The sequence below is a fragment of the Battus philenor genome, unplaced genomic scaffold (assembly GCF_028537555.1).
Source record: "Battus philenor isolate CCGP_79_NKW_IND1 unplaced genomic scaffold, ilBatPhil1.0.hap1 SCAF_18, whole genome shotgun sequence".
Lineage (NCBI taxonomy): Eukaryota > Metazoa > Arthropoda > Insecta > Lepidoptera > Papilionidae > Battus > Battus philenor.
This window is the reverse complement of record NW_027181680.1, coordinates 3785536-3805385: the sequence shown is the minus strand read 5'-3', so window position 1 is coordinate 3805385 and position 19850 is coordinate 3785536. Positions and strand designations below refer to the sequence as shown.

The following is a 19850-nucleotide window of genomic DNA, read 5'->3' as shown; positions in this document are numbered from 1 at the left end:
TTCTACTAGAATATATATTCTTTTAAAATTTAGTATACTCTCTAGATGTGTCACGTCTAAAACCGATAGCGTGTCGTTTCTTTTTGATTAAAACGTATCGTTGATTAATCGATAAAGAATATTATTAAGTCAAATGACCCGGCTGTCTTCGCTTATTTTATAAAGCAGTCTTTTACAAAAATCTGAATCTAAACATTCTTAAATTTTATATCAAGCTTAATGTAATATGTTTTTTATACTAAATTGCTAAAGAACGGAAATTACCTTTTACGCGCTTGCTTAGAATATTCACGAATATTCCCTTAACAAACAGACAGAATAAATGTCCAATTTACTTTACAAATTGGTCTTCCGTTATAAACAGAGGTGTAACTGGGCGGACAGATGTCTGAATTTTATTATCTAATAACAGGTTCGGCAAATAAAATTACATACGACATTTTTGCCTTATTTTTATATTGAAAACGTTGCCACAAAATTGTAGGTTTGGTTTTTACGAATGTGTGTTATAAAATGTAATTTAAAAACACGCCACAAATTGAAATTGGCTGTTAACATACCTTTTACAATTATTTTCAAGTTTTTGTTTTTTTTTTTTTTTTTTTATTAAAGTCAAAAGAATCTAAAAAAGATGATAATCAAAAGATCGCCTCAAAAATCAACACAATGACCGGTCTAGCGTTGCCTGTATACAGCGTCCTACCGCGATCAGTAGCTTGCTACTTACATAGGTAATGTTAAAATAATTGACAATTTAAAAAGCGAGTGTAAATGGCAACTTGAATAAATATCACTTTTATTAGATTATATTCTTATTCAAATTACATAAGAAATATTTGCTCGTTAAAATGCATTAGTATATCTACGATAAAGGAAATTTCGTGTGTAGGTAATTATTATTATTATTATTAACGAGCTGGCAGAGGAATTTAAATTGTTAAGAAATGCTGATGGCGTTAGGAAGGAAATTTCTTTTTCCAAGATTCGTAATATCGCTCCGTCATTTCAACTGCACATGAAAACACCAACTGCTATGCAAACTGTATGCTATATTTAACGTATGGTGTGTGTTGAGAAAGCTTCTATTACTAATTAAAAAAAATTCAAAGTGCAATTGTGTGCTTAGGGTTATACTGGCTTCATAGGAAATAGCACACTTTGAAAATTATGTTTTCACCTCCAGGTTATTTTAATGTTTATTAAATGTATATATAAATTATTTAATAAAAATATATTTTTACAGAGGTTTGAGACATTTATCATCCGAACAGGTGGTAGACGCAACTTGACGTCAATAAGAATTGCAAATAATCATTAATTAAAAATTTTTAGAAATTGAGATGATATGTTTAAACTTCATCGTCCACTAAAGAAACCCATGAGAGAATAGTTTTTTTCAATGGCCCCCGTTATAGGTTTCTTCTCGTATTCCCCCGTCTGATTTTGAGACAGGGCATAAACATTTTCTTTTTTTTCAATAATTCTTTTCACATAATTTTTTTCTTCCTTTTAATTGTCATATGATCTATCTTTACTCTTCTTTCATTCTATAATTCTCTGGCATTTCTCTACATACTGATTTCCTCTCATGCTCTCTCTTTTTCTTTACCTTGTTCCTCAAATGTCAAAGATTTTTTTGACATTTGAGAAATTTCGACATTTGATTTTGGCTTTCAGTTTTTTTATGCTATTTTGTATTCTTATTTCTTATACTTATTTAATACATGTTATAACATTTTATCAGAGACACGTTTTTAATTATATTTACATCACGTCTATTATATTTATATTTCTCTATTTTGTTTGTGGTTAATATTTTATTTTTTTTGTTTTAAGAGAATTATATTGTTATATATTATACATCAAAATAATCTTTAATTTGCAAGAGATTCCGGAGCCCCGCTTAACTACTTTGGCTGACTACTAAAGGCTTTAAGCAGTTCCTTTCTTCTCTCAAATAAATTTTTGTGTGTAGAAAATTTCTTCCAAAATTAAACAAAAGCTTTCATAAGTACTGTTAAAGTTAAAAAGGTATTTGTTAAATTGTTTCTAGCGATTACATTCTTCATCTTTTGTGTTTAGGACTTTTTCAGGCGGATTAATCCTTTCAGTGATGAATATTTAGTTGCCAGAAATTGTAATTATACTTAAATAACGCCATCTAAAGGAAACATATAAAACTTATTCAAAGGTATAATGGTTACGTTTCAGTCGTACAACGAATAAATTTCAAGTTCATTCTAAAGGCAATCCATATTATAAGAGTGTTACTTGAAAATGACAGATGGCGCTATTATTATCTTTTACGAGATATTTTTAAACAAAAGGTTATTTTTGTTTGCAATTTAACTGCCTATTGTTTTATATTTTCATACATGTTTAGTTTTTGATTGTTGAACAGCATTTTATGAATGCCCACGATTATTCAGTTAGATTCTTACTTAACCCTTTCAGGACCATAAGGTTACGGTACCTTATTTAATTAATTTAGCTATATGTAATGAATTAATAGGCATCCTAAAAATATAATTTATACTAAAAATTCAAAAAAGTTTTACATTTTTTTTGGAAATTTATGGGGCAAATATGTCCCTATGGTCGCTAAGGGTTACTTTCTACTTAAACTCTAAATTTTGGTTTACTTGTTGGTAAGTCTGTTTTGTTGTAAATAATGTACATTTGTTACTTAGTGTACTTTTTTTTACTTGTTTATGAATAATATAAATATAATAGGGCAAGTTATTTGTGGTACTCGGCGAAACAATTCCTGTTGTTAGATGATTGGTAAGTGATTAGATGGATTGTTTTTTTGAGACGTTGAAGGTTCAGGTGATTCTTGCCGTTGAAGAGTCGTCGTCTCTTCAACCTCGACATAAAAAACCCCTTGGTCATCATCCTGTACTAGAAGTCTTTGGTCTTCGTCATCAAGCACTAAGTCATCTTCCTCATCGCTATTGTCGCCCACAAAAATTTGAAGAATTTTATTTTTTCGACGTTCAAAAACTCCACGTCCCTTACGAAACATATTCTGAGAAAAATATGAGTAAGAAAATGATAGCATTTTGGTATATCACCAGGCCAAAAGTTAAGAAATTCTGTATAAAAAGTATCCCTTTACGCCGACAGGGACATCCGTGTCCCATAATCTTTATAACGATTTATCACAGAATACAACATAAATACATTACTACTGAATATTTAGAATAACAATTTACTTACCAGGTAATGATAATTTGACACTGTAAAAACTTGAAAAGCACTTTTACAATATCAATTATTTATTCCAAACAGCAGATCATTCGCGCCAAAAGAACTCTAACGTTCCGATGACGATAAACAACAAACGGTGTTAGTTATCCTATATTGCTAGTAAAAAATAATAAAAAGGTACTTTCCGAAATATTAAAACAAAAAAATAATTTACAATGGTTACGTAAATATTTAATTAATCCATGATTTTTGCTTGGGACACCGGCGTCCCCGTGGTCGTGAAAGGGTTAAATATCATGTTGCTTATGACAGAACGAAAGCGTCTAGGAATCTAGTAGTTTATAAGAAGAGGGATGTAAAAAGAGAATCAAATCGTCTCGTCATCGTCAAATGATCACTGATCCGTCGTACAAGACCCCGTTCACTAAGGATCTACCTATTTTAAAAGGAGATATTTTTTTATATATCTCACTAGACACATACACACACACAGCCACAATAATTACAATATTTTAAAACTAAAGAGTAAAACCTTTTCTGAAACACACTATGATAAAATAAACTTTAATAATTAACTAATATGAAATAGGCCATGATTCGGTGACGAAAATTATCTAGTGAGCAAACACTGATTTTGAGTCATCATCCTGTAAACCGTCACCTAGTGATCAGTGGAATGCAGCAGTGTGAATGTGTTCCTATTTATTATATATTAATTATCACTTTATATGGTATTTTGTATACACATTAAGCTAGGAACAAGGTTTTATGCCAGCTATAACAAACGTAGACATGTTCTGCCTTACATCTGCCACCAAGTTTGTAATTGAAATAAAAAAAAATTGAGTTCATCTTTTATTACTGAAATACTTTCTATATGAAAACAATTTTTCTATTGATTGTTAACCTGTATAATATATTCAAGCAGTAAATTTTAAAAAGTAATTTAAAAAATTGTTAGAAGCCTACCACATTGCAAATAATTTTTATGTATTAATATAGCCTGCCTTAGTTTAAGCCTTAGATTGTAATTTACTTATTAGGTATCTAGAAAAATTAATGCTGCTTATGTATTTTGTATTTCAAAACACAAGGTAGGCACTGTGTTTAAACTTCACACTATTCCATGGATTCAAAGCTAGGGAGAGACGCAGTGTACGCTACTTGGGGCTGACGACTCGCGTAACAGGCTTAATAAAGCCTCCTTGTAATGCCTTAACTTTAACCGCCACCAGATTTCTCTTCTTACATGATACTTCAGTTGTCTTAGAGCTAGTTTCAGAAATAAGCAGATATTCCCTGATGCTATAATCTAAGCATATTACGTAATAGAGTTGCTTTGAAATGATTTTGCATTTAAAAACATCGGGAAGGTTTTAATTTAATTGAATAATAAGTCAGTAGTCATCAACTGTGTACGGTGCTCGTTTAAAGACAATATAACGTATTTCGTCGGATAATATATAAACATAATAATTCGTTACGGGTGCAAAAGCTTTGAAGCAAGCTTTTTCTTACTATATTATTATTTGCTTTTTCTTACTATATTATTATTATTTTTTTGAAACCATTGATTTTCTCAAAGGGTATACCATACATTAATTGATAATAAATGAACTCAACAAAGGATCCCAAATCACTCTTGCAACGATGGGAAAAAGGTTCTGCAGTGACGTTGGTCGCCAACTGGTGGATCAGTTTTCGGGTTGATGTTGAAGTTGTTAGTCTAGAGGGGCTGTCACAGCTTCAGCGATCACAAGGTTCGCGGGTCTACGATTTAAAAAGGATAAAATGGAACCAGTACACCACGAGACCAGACACGACGAGGTTAGGCCATCCCGTAGTGGACACACGACATACTTAAGATCGCAAAAAGTTGCTGGAGACGGTAAATGCAAGACTAGTGGTAATCATACATGACATAGTGGCAATTTCTACGGGAGGTCTATGTAGTCAGCGTTTATCGCCTGGTGTGATAATAATGATGATGATGAGAATACCATTGACATTCACCACTTTAAAGCTATTAGCCTTATAACTAAATAAACCAGTATATTATTTTAACAATAAAATTCATTTATAACTTTCGATTCTACGATACGATATTTAGGCGTATTTTACATACAGAGTTCCATTGTGAACCAGTGAACGAATTTATCTGATTTAAAGTTAAATTAATTGCGTTTTGTAACTGACATAAATTGGATTTAATTATGAGAACAAAGGAACAAAATTATTTGTAAAAAAGCGAATCCGTTCTTTTTTTGTGAAGCAAAATAATCGAGTATCAACGCTACAATCATTAAAAATATCTGATTTTTATCTTAAATTGCTAATTTCTTTGAGTTACGAATATAACACTCATATTTATGAAATAGTTAAGTAAATATTTATTTTCTCGATTGGTCTTAGCAAACTTGTACTTTAATACGCTAAGTACATTTAAATATTTATTTATACATAGACTAAGGCCAAGCTCGTAATGTTGATTCTGATCGGAAAGACCTGGCAAAAAACTCCATTGCTACTATTTGAACGCGAATTTTTCAAATTTCACTAATATAAATATATCATCTTTTTGTGACGTAATTTATTAGTGGCAAAGTGGAAAAAACAGTCTACAAAATAATTATTCGTGATTTAAACATTAAATAATCAATTTAGTGATCATTTCAACCGTAGGAGTTCCACTAATGTACGTAAGCAATCCTCGTAGATTTCCAATGGGACTGTATGGAAGTGGCTAGCTTTCAGCTTCTTTCTTTTTTTTTTTGAGATTTCCGGATTTTTCCTTCGGTAGAGGGACCGAATGAGAGACCGCGTCATCTCCTACTTAAGGAACTTCCACAATCTTTCATGCTGTGCTATTTTGAATAGACGGAACGGGCTATATATTTATGCGCTGTTTACTATATCTCCCAAAACCTCGTGGTACGTATTTCTCTTTTTTTACATCTTCTGGTCAGGTATTACCACGCAATCTTCCCTTGCTCATTGCTATTTAAGATAGCTTATCCCAGGTTATGCGTAGTCCATGCTATACCCGAAACTCTCGTGGTGTCATCTTCCGCCTCAGAGTTGCTGAAGCTAGTGGAAGTATAGGGCCCCTACCCTAAACACCCGTGACTTTCAGGACGATAGCGGCAGATACAATAAACAGGAACAAAAGCCAAAATTAAGATTTTTGACCAAGATCGGGTTAGCAAACAAAAAATAGGAGGTCATAAATTAAAAAAAATTGTTACATATGAAATAATTATATTAGGAAAAATAGTTAACATTAAAATAATAAAAATGAATGAAAATAATATGTACGCAGTAAAAGAATGTAAAATATGATAAAATGTGATAAATCGAAAAACACCTAAAATAACTTTGTAATAGAAGTATCTGTAGTAATAATAGTACAAAAGAATGTTAAAGAACGAAAGGGAAAATTGGTATGAAATTCAACGATGGAGTAGAATGTGAGAAGAAAAAAAGAAAGATTTCAGAAGAGGGATGATAGAAGAGTGCAAAAATAAAAATGATGTAAAAAATATAACAAAAGAAGATTAATGACGCTGTCCTAAAAATCAGATAGGGATTTGAGAGGTCCCCAATAAAAATATACCAATGATTTCCTGTGGTGCGTCTTCCTTCCTTAACTTAACAAGGCCATCTTATGGGAGAACCTGATTACCACTCCATAACTTTAATTCTGATTTCATCTCCTAGTGAATTCCCGATTATTATATTCAATTTTTTATATACATATGATTTTTTACGTTTCATTTACGATTTGGTGGCAATAAAATCAAACTTCCTAATATAGATTATTTATTATACATGTATTTCAAAATAGTATATTATTTGTAATGGAATAAATTCAAACACGTAACTTGTAAAAACATACCCTATATCTATTCTACTAAAGAAACTCCACGTGATACATATAAAACATTTAAAATACGTTGCTTAAGGTAAACTACTTAATTATTAGAGGCTTAGTAAGCTGCATTTACGATATCGCTTGACGTATATTGATGATGATGTATGCATCAAAGTCAAGGATGAAGGAATATTTTGGATATGGTATTTTTAAATTTTTATCATGACAATTATGCATATTGGAAATATCCTAATTTTTATATTTCTGCCAAGATTCGTAACTTCTCAGCATTCCAAGGATTTACTGTGCGGATGCAGAATTCATCGCGTTGTAGGGAGAGGGAACGGGTAGGATATGTGGGCTTGAGTTAAATTACACCGACCAGACTACTCTCCCTACGTAAACAAATATTTAATTATGTTAAATCAAATATGTAACAAATTAATAGATATAAAAGTTATAATAAATGTTGCATATTTTAAAATATATAATATGTAATGAAATATATAACGTTTTACACTCTTAGCCATATGTTACTGATTTTTTATGAAAAGAAATCCTTTGAAATTTAAAAAAAAAACATAACATTAATCCGTCTGATAATTATCATTGAAATTATTCATCTATTTATTACTGTATTATATTATTGTTATCAATTTATAAAAATTACATATGTTTTAGAGTTTTCAAAAAGAAAAAATCTAGTGTAATTTTGATTTTGGATTAGTCAAAGGTGTTTACATTGGGTGAACGTACAAAGGGTTGTGTTTCTATATTACATACTTCCTGTGCAGATGCACAATAAAGGATGTATAAATAAATATAGTTAGGGAAGGGCCCAAGTTAATTACGTGTATTAAATTGAACTCGTTTATTATGGCATGCTTCAACTTAAGTCTACAAAGGTTCCAATCGCGCGCAGATCAAAGTGTCCATAACAAACACACTAGTAAAGCAATTCATCGCTAAGCTTTATTACTTTTAAAAATATTATTCAAGAGTTTTTATTTAATAATCTTTTTCATTTTATTACATAATAATGTAGAAACATTTCACAGGAGTGTATTAATATACACAATAGCCCGCAATAGGATTACTAATTTTTATGAAGCCTAGAGAAAGGTATGACAACCTTATTTTTATTTCTAATTTACGTTTTTTTTTTTCTTGAAAATATTTATTCTTTTGCTGCATAGACCAGATTGTCATACAAATAACGAATAATATATATCTTATTTTTCTTTTTTTCAGTCGATGGTCGGCCACTTCAAGGCAAATGCCAAAGATCACCACGATGGCAGGCCCTGCGCTGCCTACATACGGCGACTTTCCGGGACCTTAACTATATCGTCCGTCGACCTAGTGGGCGGCCTACCCACGCTGCATCTACCGGCTAGTTGTCGCCACTAATGAACCTTTACATATACATTAATTTTAATATTTGAGTGTTTTGTTAATATTATTGCCGTATCCATAAATGGAAAATAATTCGTATATCTAAGATACAAAATAATCGGACCTTACGAAGGAAACGAGCTCGGAAACGTGTATATGCCTCGCTAACTTGATATCATCCGACCGCGTCTACTTCAGGTGTGATCGGTCTGCCTCGTTTTACACGACAAACTAATTAGGTAAATCTATTTTATTTAATTGAATCTAGTTGTAGAATTAATTCAACATAAATTTGGTTAATAGTTATTGTTTATAGGAAAGTGTATCATCAGTTCATTTGTCAGCAGGACTTTTACATTTTATTCCGATTTCTGTATAAAAGGGATCACTTTGAAATATGTTACATTAATCTTTTTTATATTGGAATACGACGGGTCAATAATTTCTTGCTGTAAAGCATCCAGGTATAGGAAATTAAAATATAATAATTTTAATATAACTACTATTTTATCATTATTATATTTACTACTAGCTGTTTTATAAGTCCAGACGAAATCGGTCTAGCCATTTAAAAAGATCATCGGGAGGAAAAAGACAAAGAAAAAATAAAAAATAAAATCTTTTGATATATGTACCGTATAAATATTCATATACATTATATAAAAACGGTTATATGATTACAAACAGACACTCTAGTTTTATTTATTTGTATAGATTTCTGAAACCATTTATTTTTAAATAGTTAGTAGGGTACCACACATTAATTGACAGAAAATATATTCTCGCGCTGTCCACATTCACTTGCTTTTTCTCTGATGATGTTAATGCTGTTAGCCCTAGAACTTTAACAGCTTCATTACAGCTTCATCAGCGACAAATAAGTATATTTTGTATTTGTGTACTAAATTAAATGACATAGATATATATTTTATAAGTAAAATATTTATTTTAACAAATACTTTGTACAATAATTAATATTATTTTATGTAATAAAAAGGTTCTATTTATATTTATATTTCTCTTTTTGGATTATTTATTGTGGAATCGTTGAGTATTCGATATTTAAAAACAATAATAATTTACAAATTGTTTGAATAAACCCAAGGTTGGATAAACATATGAGAGAACATACGAGATTGCACTTTGCGAGAGATAGACGTGTGTTGATTTTATGCACACACATTCTTAGTCGACAGTGTTTCGTTTCTTTAGCCGTGTTTTTACATAACTTATTACCAAAATTAACTTTTGTCAAGATCACCAGACTTTGGGTAAGCAAAAATAAGCACTTAAAGTGCAAAATTTATTTGTACTTTTACATTTTCCATGTAATGGTGGTCTGTTAGAAATTGCCTAGTGTGATAATACCGCCCTTTGTACTCTTTTGTATATTATTATGAAACTTATGATGTATCCTAGCGTGTACAATAAAGAATATTAAATAAATAACGGGTATGTTGGTACCTAATGAGCCCATAAACCACTGCAATTCTTATTGGAAATTAGCTGTGTAGTGGTCAGGTTGTACTGCAATTTTAATGCACCTTTTTATCGTTAATAGGCAAATAATTCTACCTTAGTGTCATTCTGATGTTAAGCGATGACGAGGTTTACTATTAGACATGCTTGCCTACAATAAACTTATTCATTCTTAACTAGAAGACTTCTAAGTTATAGTTGAGTGTCAATTAAAATATTGTGTGAAAAATTATTACTTGTATAAATAGTTCCTGCTGTACCATGCTTGGGGAGAACAGAGGTCCACAAAAACGGGGCCAAAGGAAAAAAAAATTTTGATAGTCATAACTCAATTTAAAGCGTCCATTATTGGTGATGAGGAAATCAAATAAAAAGTTACAATTGGTTCAAAAGAACAAGGCTGGTTGGTTGTTCCGCCTCCAAGCTTCTCTCAATATAAATGTAGTAGCGTAACATTTAGTGCAGGTGGAAGGAATTTCAACAGTGTACAGATGTTGTGAATCTTTTTCTTGAATGTCAATGTGTTTAAATGTACTTATCAGAGCTAAGTTACCCAAGCTATTTTTAAACTATTTCGTCACTTAAGTCTTTACCTATTTTCAAACATAACCACATTAATAAATTTCAGTGCTTTTTAATTTTCATTGTTTTTTTTATGTAATTTTACAAGGACTTGATGTTTTTTCGGATTTGTTATTGTCGTGATATAATAGATTATACAACTTTATATAAAAATTAGTGCTATAACTATCTAGATGTATGTGTGTATGTGCAAAAATGGAAAAGGAAACGTTTCTGTTGTAATATTTATATCTTTTTTATTTTTGATCAAGTTTCAATATTAAAAATTAGGTTGAGAATGAACTGGTAGCAAACTTGTTATTTACACAACATATTATTAAAAGAAACTACATATTGTAAGTAATTAAAGCCTTTATTATATTTAAATAACTGTTCAAACTGTTCATATTTATTTAAACAAATAAATTATCTTTACAAATGTATTTAGTAAATATTGTAAACTACAATATTTACCTTTGTTTACATATTAAATTAAAAATATTGCTTATCTCAGTTTCAATGTGGTATTTAATTTTTTTAACATGACCAATTGGCCTAATTCACATTCGCATCGATTAATTGTAAATATTCTTTCATAGCTCTACAGCGGTAGAGTATCTTTATGGTGCGTCGGGCAACCGAAACGTATACTTCTATATCTACATATATATTTACATCTTGTATAGTTAAGTTATGTATTGGTGATTTAATTTGATACGAAGGAAATATATACGCTATGAGTTTACTACTAGTTTAGTATTACTATGATTCATATCGCACATCGAGCACACATAATGCACGATGCACAATCTTTTGCAACTCACGCACACATGAATCCTCGCTACGCTTACTACATTACACGCACATTTATTACACTATACACTATACACCTATATAGATATAGTCTACCTTCTTGTAGACGTCTTTGGTGAACTTGTGCCACAAACTGATTATTTTATTTTTTTTAATTTGCGGACCACTTTCTTTCCGCGAACTCATTTCCACGAAGCTGTAATAGCCCGCAAGGCTATCAGTGTCGACAGAAATAAGAGGATTTGTATTTTAGTTAATCAATTGAGCTTATAAAGAGTAAGGTTTTTGACGTAAGATATTTCTGCCAAATCAAATGTCGCGTACAATACCTACTCTAACAGTCTCCAGTAAGTGAGATTCTTTAACTGTAATGGTGTCTCAATAGTAGTTCACGGACCCTTCAGTTCAGTGAATTCATGTCGGATGAAGCAGTCAAAGCCTTTTTTATGGCCTCCGCTGTTGGAGGCCTCTCGTACCCCTAATTAGTTTTTCATCTTTATTCTTCGCTCACTGTCATACTTCTCAATTTCTTTTATTCTTACCCAATTTCCATCACAATATCTTTCATTTTGTTCTTTCATTCCTTCTTGCTTTCATCGCCTTCCTTCCATCATCTTATTACTCTTAGGTGGCTAGGTACATTTTTTATTTTTTGTTTTATTATTTACATATTCTATTTTTTTATCACAGTTTTCTTTGGGTTGTGTTTTTTTTACATTACTACACTTTTCTTATTCTATTTTTCCTATTATTAATTGACTAGTTATTTTACGTGCAGTTTATTTGGTACCTACTTATCTATACTGTTTTGTTTCTATTAACAGTGTCACTCACCACCCTACGAGCAAACGATAGGAATAGGATAGAATTTCTGAGGGGAGCGCGCGTACGACCCGCCGTCAAAGCCTTAGAGATAACAACATTAAGTTCATCACACTGCAAACATTGCAATGCAGTTAATGAATATTGTTGTTATAAAGTTTTAATTGGCGAAATTTAATGATAACTTTATGTTTGTAATAAAAATGTTCTAATAATAATTAATTTTTAATACAAATTCGATAAACAAATATATTTTGAATGTCAATCGTAATATGTCTCGGTTTCTGTTATACATTATGTTTTCACCTTTGCTTCTAACTTCCTGTATGTATTAGTTTTGTTTCTATCATTGTTAACACAGGTTTTAAAACGTCAAAGCCGTAACTAAAATGTAACAGAATTAAAATTTCAGAAAGCGTGAATATCAAGGTGGAAATTTAAAAGTTACATTCGTAATACTTCGCAAGGCCACAAATCTTCCTTGCTGTCAGATTCACCGATAAGTCTCGAAATTATTCCCCACATGCAAGCGTTGGCGAGAGAAATGTATTACCTAAAACGAAGAGAAAAGTGGTAGGGGAGCTGAACTCTCAAGAGGAAATTTCGTGTCAACGGAATTACACTGTGCACTATTTTCTTGTACTACTAATAAATTGTTTTAATTCTACTATAAAATTTTAAGCATAATTTACGGATAATATATCATCAGCTTTACCTTAGATATAGGACAGACTAACCACGGTTATATATTTACAGAATTGTAGACACTTTGAAGAAAAATGGTATTGACTTTGTACAAACTCGATCCAAGCCCACCAGCGCGTGCAGTGTTGATGACAATTCACGTTGCAAAAATACCAGATGTACAGTACGTTGATGTAAATATCCTCGAGGGAGAACAATTTTCAAAAGAATTTTTACAGGTATTGCAAATTTGAAGTTGAGATGGTAGTATATGTTGTAATATAGATACACATGGATAATATAAATTCGTATCTAGTATGCGATTTTATATGTGCATATTGGCGCGTTTGATTTCGAATGCGTGCATATGTTGCATTTGATATGTTAGAATTTGTGCTGCTAGCCGGTCCAGGTTTTGTACAGCTTCATCGAAATTGAGCCCGAGGAAACAGAAGTCCACGGACTAAAAATTTTACGCTGGGGATCGTACCTCAGTTACGGCGGAGATGACCACACGCGGAAAACTGTACCCGTGTAGGTGTAAAGTGTAGGGAGTGGGGTGTAGTGTATGTAGCACGAAGCGAGGACTACTCGGCGATCGGGAGAGACACGAGCATCTCCGGACCGCCTTCGCTTGAACGCGGGTTAAGCGGACGTGGCTGCCGTATCAAGTGTAAGTGAGTAGTGCATGACATGTGCATCGAGACCGCCGAGGCTCGATATGTGGCGTGTATCCTGGCGCTAAGACGAGGGAGCGGATATTATTTCAGCTGCGAGGGACCAGAGGCTTTGCAGAGTTTTGCGGCGAGAATGCAGACCTCGTCGAGTTCTACATTGGTGTGGTATAGCACGAGGGCTTTAATTTCCTTGGCAGGCGAAGGGGACCCGGTTTGGGGTTCGATGGGTTTGACGCCGTACTCCCTAATCTCTTACTCCCGAATGCCATCTTCATACTTTCCGACATGTTAATTATAATCTGCTAGTGAAACAATTATAATTTATTCCAGATGAATCCTCAACACACTATACCTACTTTGAAAGACGACGATTTTATTGTATGGGATAGGTAAGAGCATATATTTGATTTTTGTATTATTTTTACGAATTTTTTTGCACGACTAATTGTAGTTTAAAATTTTTCTTGGGTTAACAGGGAGAAAATGCCACTAGGTTTTTGGTCCGCCTTCTACACGTTTTTGTGCTTACATTAAATAAAAAATGCGGGAAAAATAAATATTTCTTTTTATCGTCTAAAGAATAAATAATAGTCGCGATAAACTGTATCGCCTTATAATTGTATAAAAGTAAATATTAGTGATAAAAACTTTTTGATCACATTACATGTTACAGGTCGGTTTCAGTGCCAAAGAGGTTTTTGAAAAAAAAAAAAGATGCGCGTGTAAAACACGGCGGTTAACTCAATTCTCAATTGTTTTCTGTGTCAAATTAATGCAACTTACGAAGAACTTTGGAAGATTTTTAATTCCAATTTTAAATTTATATTGAATTATTTATGCCTTATTTATTTGTTTATACCTCACAACAAATTATTGATGAAATTAAAACAATTTGTTTTCGTTTAATTTCATTCTGTTCCACAGCGTTCAGGACGTTAAAAATATTTTTTTTTCGTTCATTCATTCATCACCTCATTCAATACTACAAAATAGTTTTTAATCAATCAAATAAACAAATATTGTGTTCAAGGTAGACACTTAAATATAAGAATGTGTAACAGCTACCGTAAGTGATATTTAACATGTAAATGTACGATTGTGAAAATACTTTCAGTCACGCGATTTCCGTGTACTTATTGACAAAGTACAGTGATGACGTCACGTTTTATCCGATAGAACCAAAAAAGAGAGCGTTGATTGATCAAAGACTTCATTTCGATAGTGGTGTACTTTTTGCCACCCTGCGTTCCACAGTCGTAAGTACAATATTTCTTATTTATAACATCAGTGATTATCTTAAATGAAATGATAATAATATAATAATTTAATACCCATACTACGTATATTGGCCGTAATAATGATTATTCACTTGTTTAAATTTACACTTCACAATATCATTGTGTGTTAGTCAATGCAAGCCGGATGTAAGCTGTTTGTTAATTTTTAATGTACAAGTAAAAATATTTAAGATATTATTGTATACCACAAAATTTTTGTTTTGGCAATTACTTAAAAGACCTATCTACCTTCCCTTTATTTTTTTATTGTGAATAAGCATCATTTAATGCAACTAAAAAATAAAACAAAAAAATATTAAAATTAACTATAATATTATCAATAATATTATAAAGCTTACGTTTACACGTTAATAACCAAATCATATTATATACAATATATATATACAATATATACATATATATACAATATATACGTATATATACAATAAATATTATGTAAGAAAAGGACCAATATTTAGCCACTTCCGCACATGCAGTGGTAGTCGTGCAACAAAGTGCACCGCCCGCCAGCCCGCTGATAAATGCGAAAAACAATGCGAATCACACAACCGCCACCGTCAAATTACTCAACACGTGTTTCACTCCTCCACGGGGCATCTTCAGGAGTTATGTTATGCCGATTAGTGCCAAAAACAGAGTGTACTAATTCCTGAAGATGCCAAACACAGAGTGCACTTTGTTGCACGACTACCACTGCATGTGCGAAAGTGACTAAATATTGGTCCTTTTCTTACTTAGGATGGACTTCCGCAAGGAAACGTCTAATTCCATTAAATATAATAAATATTATCTTTAAAAAAACATTATATCAGCCGATAGACTTCCACTGCAAGGGACAAGCCTCCCCCATAGACCGCTAGGTGTACTGGTCTTGCACTGCCTACATCTAGCGACTTCCCGCAACCATGACTAGGTCACCAAAAAAAATTATAATATATTCAATCCTATTTTACTTTTTCAAATAGGAATACTTGTGGGGTCGGTTTTGATAAATTAAATAATTGTAATTATAAATGGTAAATAATATTTTTAACTGCTCAATAGTAGCCCAGCGATAGAGGACTGATACTTACGATCGTAGGTCGCGGATTTAATTCCCGGGATACAATTTCATGTAATTCACACTTAGTACGTTAACTATATAGGAATGGCACTGCTTGCAAGCAAATTTGCAAAGGATTGGCAGCTGCGTTCTCTGCGTACCATAATACCACACTGCGACCGCTAATCAACCCAAGTATATCCCCCCATAGATATCTTTGGGGAGGTTCATGTCATACATAAGGCGTCTATGGGCTAAAAGGACGACGAAAAACTTAGGCTAAGAAAGCTCAATGGATATAATATAATAAATACTTACTTTTTTCAGAGACCTCTCTTATTTCTAGGCGAGAGAACTTACAGAAAGGATGCCTTAAAGCGGATTAAAAATGCTTATGACTTAACGGAAAAGTTTCTAACTAACAATTGGATGGTTGGTGACGAAATAACACTTGCTGACATATGTTGCGTGGCTTCTATTAGCTCATTGAACGAGATACTGCCCATCGATTCAGATATGTAAGATTATTAAATGTAATAATTTTAAGCAAATACTAAAAGGCGGCTCTGTAAATAACAATAAAAATAAAATAATATAATAAAATGTTCGCGGTATGCCGGGCCAAGGTGGATTCAGAATTCAGTGCAGTTCAGGTACAGGGCTGACTTTTTTAACGCCCCTAGCGACTCCGACATCTGTTCCTTAAGCAATACAGTCCAAATTTGTTTGATTTAAAAATACCACTCGTCTTATTGTCCTAATTTAATAGAACTATTGACTAAAAAATAAATATACATAGAGTGTTAACATAGCAATGATAACACGGAGTTAAGAGTGTTTAGGTTGGGTGCCCTTAACATCCACTACTATCACAATCATTCGTGATAAGAGGAAGAAATTTTCGAGGAAGCGTGAAGTCGAAGTGAAAATAGCTGTATTATATAAGATCATTACAATTATCTACAATAGTCAGCATAAAAATAAGTTTATATTAGTTGTATTAGCTAACAACAGATGCCCTGGGAAGGGCTATCTAATAGTCTAGAGCTGAGGCTGGCAAAAAAATCTTACCATTCGTTTACAAGAATCACTTTTACCGTTGAAAGGGCGATCACGGAGGAGGTTTTAGTGTCTAATCTAACCATAACATCTCCCAGAGGCAGAGTATCTTGAACATTCAAGTAAGAAAAGGACCAATACATAGCTACTTCCGCCGATGCAGCAGTATTCGTGCAATAAAGTGCACCGCCCGCCAGCTCGCTGATATTGCTTGTAATGTTACACTATAACATTACTACTGAGGATGCCCCGTGGAGGGGTGAAACACGTGTTGAATGATTTAACGTTGTTAGTTGTGTAATTCGCATTGTTTGCCGCATACGCATTTATCAGCGGGCGGGCGGACGGTGCAATTTATTGCACGACTACTGCTGCATTGGCGGAAGTAGCTATATATTGGTCCTTTTCTTACTTAGGATGGCCTTCCGCAAAATAACGCCTGAATCCATTAGATATTGAACATTCAAGTTTCCCTTCCGAAATAAAAGTAAAAAAACGCATGAAAATCTAACGAAGAATTTTATTCAAATTAAGAAACTAATCGATAACCTGGTTAGTTACAACACTCTATTATCTATGTTACTAGGGTGGGGGGAGGATCTTTCACAATCAATTGTGTATGTCTCGAGTAGAAATCCAAAAGAGAAATCGAAACTAAAATCAGATTCAATTCCCATATACTAATTTCCTTCAACTTAAAGCTTTTTCAACGCTCCCATATAATCGTCACCATCATCATATCAGATATTAAATTATATCTCCACAATGGTCGGTCTGGCACTGGCGTATCAAATCACTTCACGCAACCTAAAATATGTCATCGGCCTAAATGGAGGCTCACGCCTTAATTTTAGATTAATTAAATTTATAGCAATAATGAAATTCTGTTTTACAGGTATCCGAACATGATACAATGGTTAGAACGTTGTAAAGAACAAGAGTTTTATAAAAAGTGTAACCAACCGGGCCTCGAGGAATTTAGGGCGATTCTTCAATCTAAACTTGAATAAATGTTTCTTAGTTGCAATATATTATTGCTTCAAGCAATTAGTTACACGAGTTACGGAACACACTTTAAACCTTTGACACGAAACTTGCACGTCTTTTTGTGGATTATTATTGTTATAAATAGATTAGCTTGGATTACGGTGAACTAATTACAAAAATCAAATCAAATAAAAATGTATTAAAAAATATATTTATTTATTTCACGACAATCACTGTGTTTTATTTATCAAGCAACAGCTGCTCCTACAGGTTTCGAGTTGTGAAAGGTTATTGATCCTGTGGTATCTCAGCGACAGAGGATAAAGAATTGCGATCGTAGATCACGGGCTCGATTCCCGGAATACAGTCTTATGTAAAATTTACACTTCGTGCATTAATTATATAGGATTACCATCGCATACTAACAAGTTTTCAGAGGGTAAGTAGCAGCGTTCCATGCGTACCACAATATGACACAGTGATCTCCAACTCGCCTGCTAAATGGTATATGAAACAACGAAAGGTTATATATTTATGTACAATGCAATTATATGAAGGTTAATAATCTGTCGCAATCCAATTGCAGAATCATTCCTATCTTTCGCTCGTGGGGCGGCGAGTGATACGGTTGAAAGAAATAAAACTGTATAGAATAAGGTACTTAATAAACTCTGCACAAAATAAATTGTTAACTAATAATAAGAAATAGAAAAAGAAAAGTTAAATAAAGAATTAAGAAAGTTAAATAAATGTGTAAATAAAGATATAATAAATGTAAGATAAAATTAAAGAATAAAAATAAATAAAATGTACCTAGCCACCTTAGAGTAAGAAGATGATGGAAAAAAGGAGAGGAAAGAAAGAAGGTATAAAAGAGCAAAACGAAAGATATTGTGAAGGACAAAAGTAAAGAATGAAAGATATTGTGATGCTTGAAAGAGAGTAATAAATACAGATAAGACTGAAAAAAAAATTATTATCAAGTCCCTGATCCCAAAAAGTTAGTTAGGGGTACGAGAGGCCCCCAATAGCGGGGGCCATAAAAAATCCAATTGCAAAGAAAACTCCTTAATTTTTTATGTACTCGTTTCTTTTTATTTATACTTTATTTAATATTAATCATAACATTATACTAAGTATAAATGAATATTTTATGTATTTGTTTAATGTTAAATGTTTATTATTTCAATTTCTATTGTTTTTTAATTAATAATTTATAGATGTTTTTGTATAATAGCTATGGGATTTTTGTGACAATTATTTCATAAAATTTAAACAGTGTTATATGTAATACGATAATCATAGCTTTTGGTCATAATCGCACGAATTGTTCAACAAGCAAAATACCAAAACTGGACAGACGTCGATTAAAATTTTATTATTAATTGCTGATTAAATGTTAAAATCATTTCAACAAACGTATTTAACATCACAAAGAAAATGAATTATTCCATTATGACGAATGCGAATACAACGACGGAATTATAATTGTTATTAAGAATCCAATTTTATGTGAATGATTTATCAAAATATCATCTTGTTTATAATAATTTTGTAAACGGAACGGAGTGAAAACGGTTTTTAATAAAATGATGAAATCTTTTATTAATTACTTTTTTCATGTATATTTTTATTCCGAAATAATATTCTCGTCAACCGCATTGTCCGGATCATAAATGTTCAGTAAAAAAATATTTAGCCACTTTCGCACATGCAGTGGTAGTCGTGCAATGAAATGCAAGTGCCAAACACAGAGTCTCGACTTCGTGCCGAACACAGAGACTCTGTGTTTGGCACTAATCGGTGTAACATAGCTCCTGAAGATGGCCCGTGGAGGGGTGAAACACGTGTTGAGTGATTTGGTGGTGGCGGTTGTGTGATTCGCATTGTTTGCCGCATGCGCATTTATCAGCGGGCTGGCGGGCGGTGCTTTTCATTGCACGACTACCTCT

At 32.5% G+C, this 19850-nt stretch overlaps 1 protein-coding gene across 1 annotated transcript; it reads left to right on the top strand.

Moving 5' to 3' along the window:
* The first annotated feature begins 8645 nt into the window (after positions 1-8645).
* On the top strand, positions 8646-17921 carry LOC137920125 (glutathione S-transferase 1-like). Its single transcript, XM_068763352.1, has 6 exons — positions 8646-8715; positions 12908-13074; positions 13843-13901; positions 14627-14768; positions 16180-16370; positions 17807-17921. Exons 2-6 carry the CDS (start codon positions 12931-12933, stop codon positions 17919-17921), a joined length of 651 nt encoding a protein of 216 aa, XP_068619453.1. The 5' UTR covers positions 8646-8715; positions 12908-12930.
* The last annotated feature ends 1929 nt before the right edge of the window (positions 17922-19850 follow it).

Bases quoted from the DNA above. Each gene is read 5' to 3' on its own strand.
- LOC137920125 (XM_068763352.1), top strand. From the start codon at position 12,931: ATGGTATTGACTTTGTACAAACTCGATCCAAGCCCACCAGCGCGTGCA. The intron at 13,075-13,842 runs GTATTGCAAATT...AATTTATTCCAG, and splicing joins TTTCAAAAGAATTTTTACAG to ATGAATCCTCAACACACTAT. The intron at 14,769-16,179 runs GTAAGTACAATA...TACTTTTTTCAG, and splicing joins CCACCCTGCGTTCCACAGTC to AGACCTCTCTTATTTCTAGG.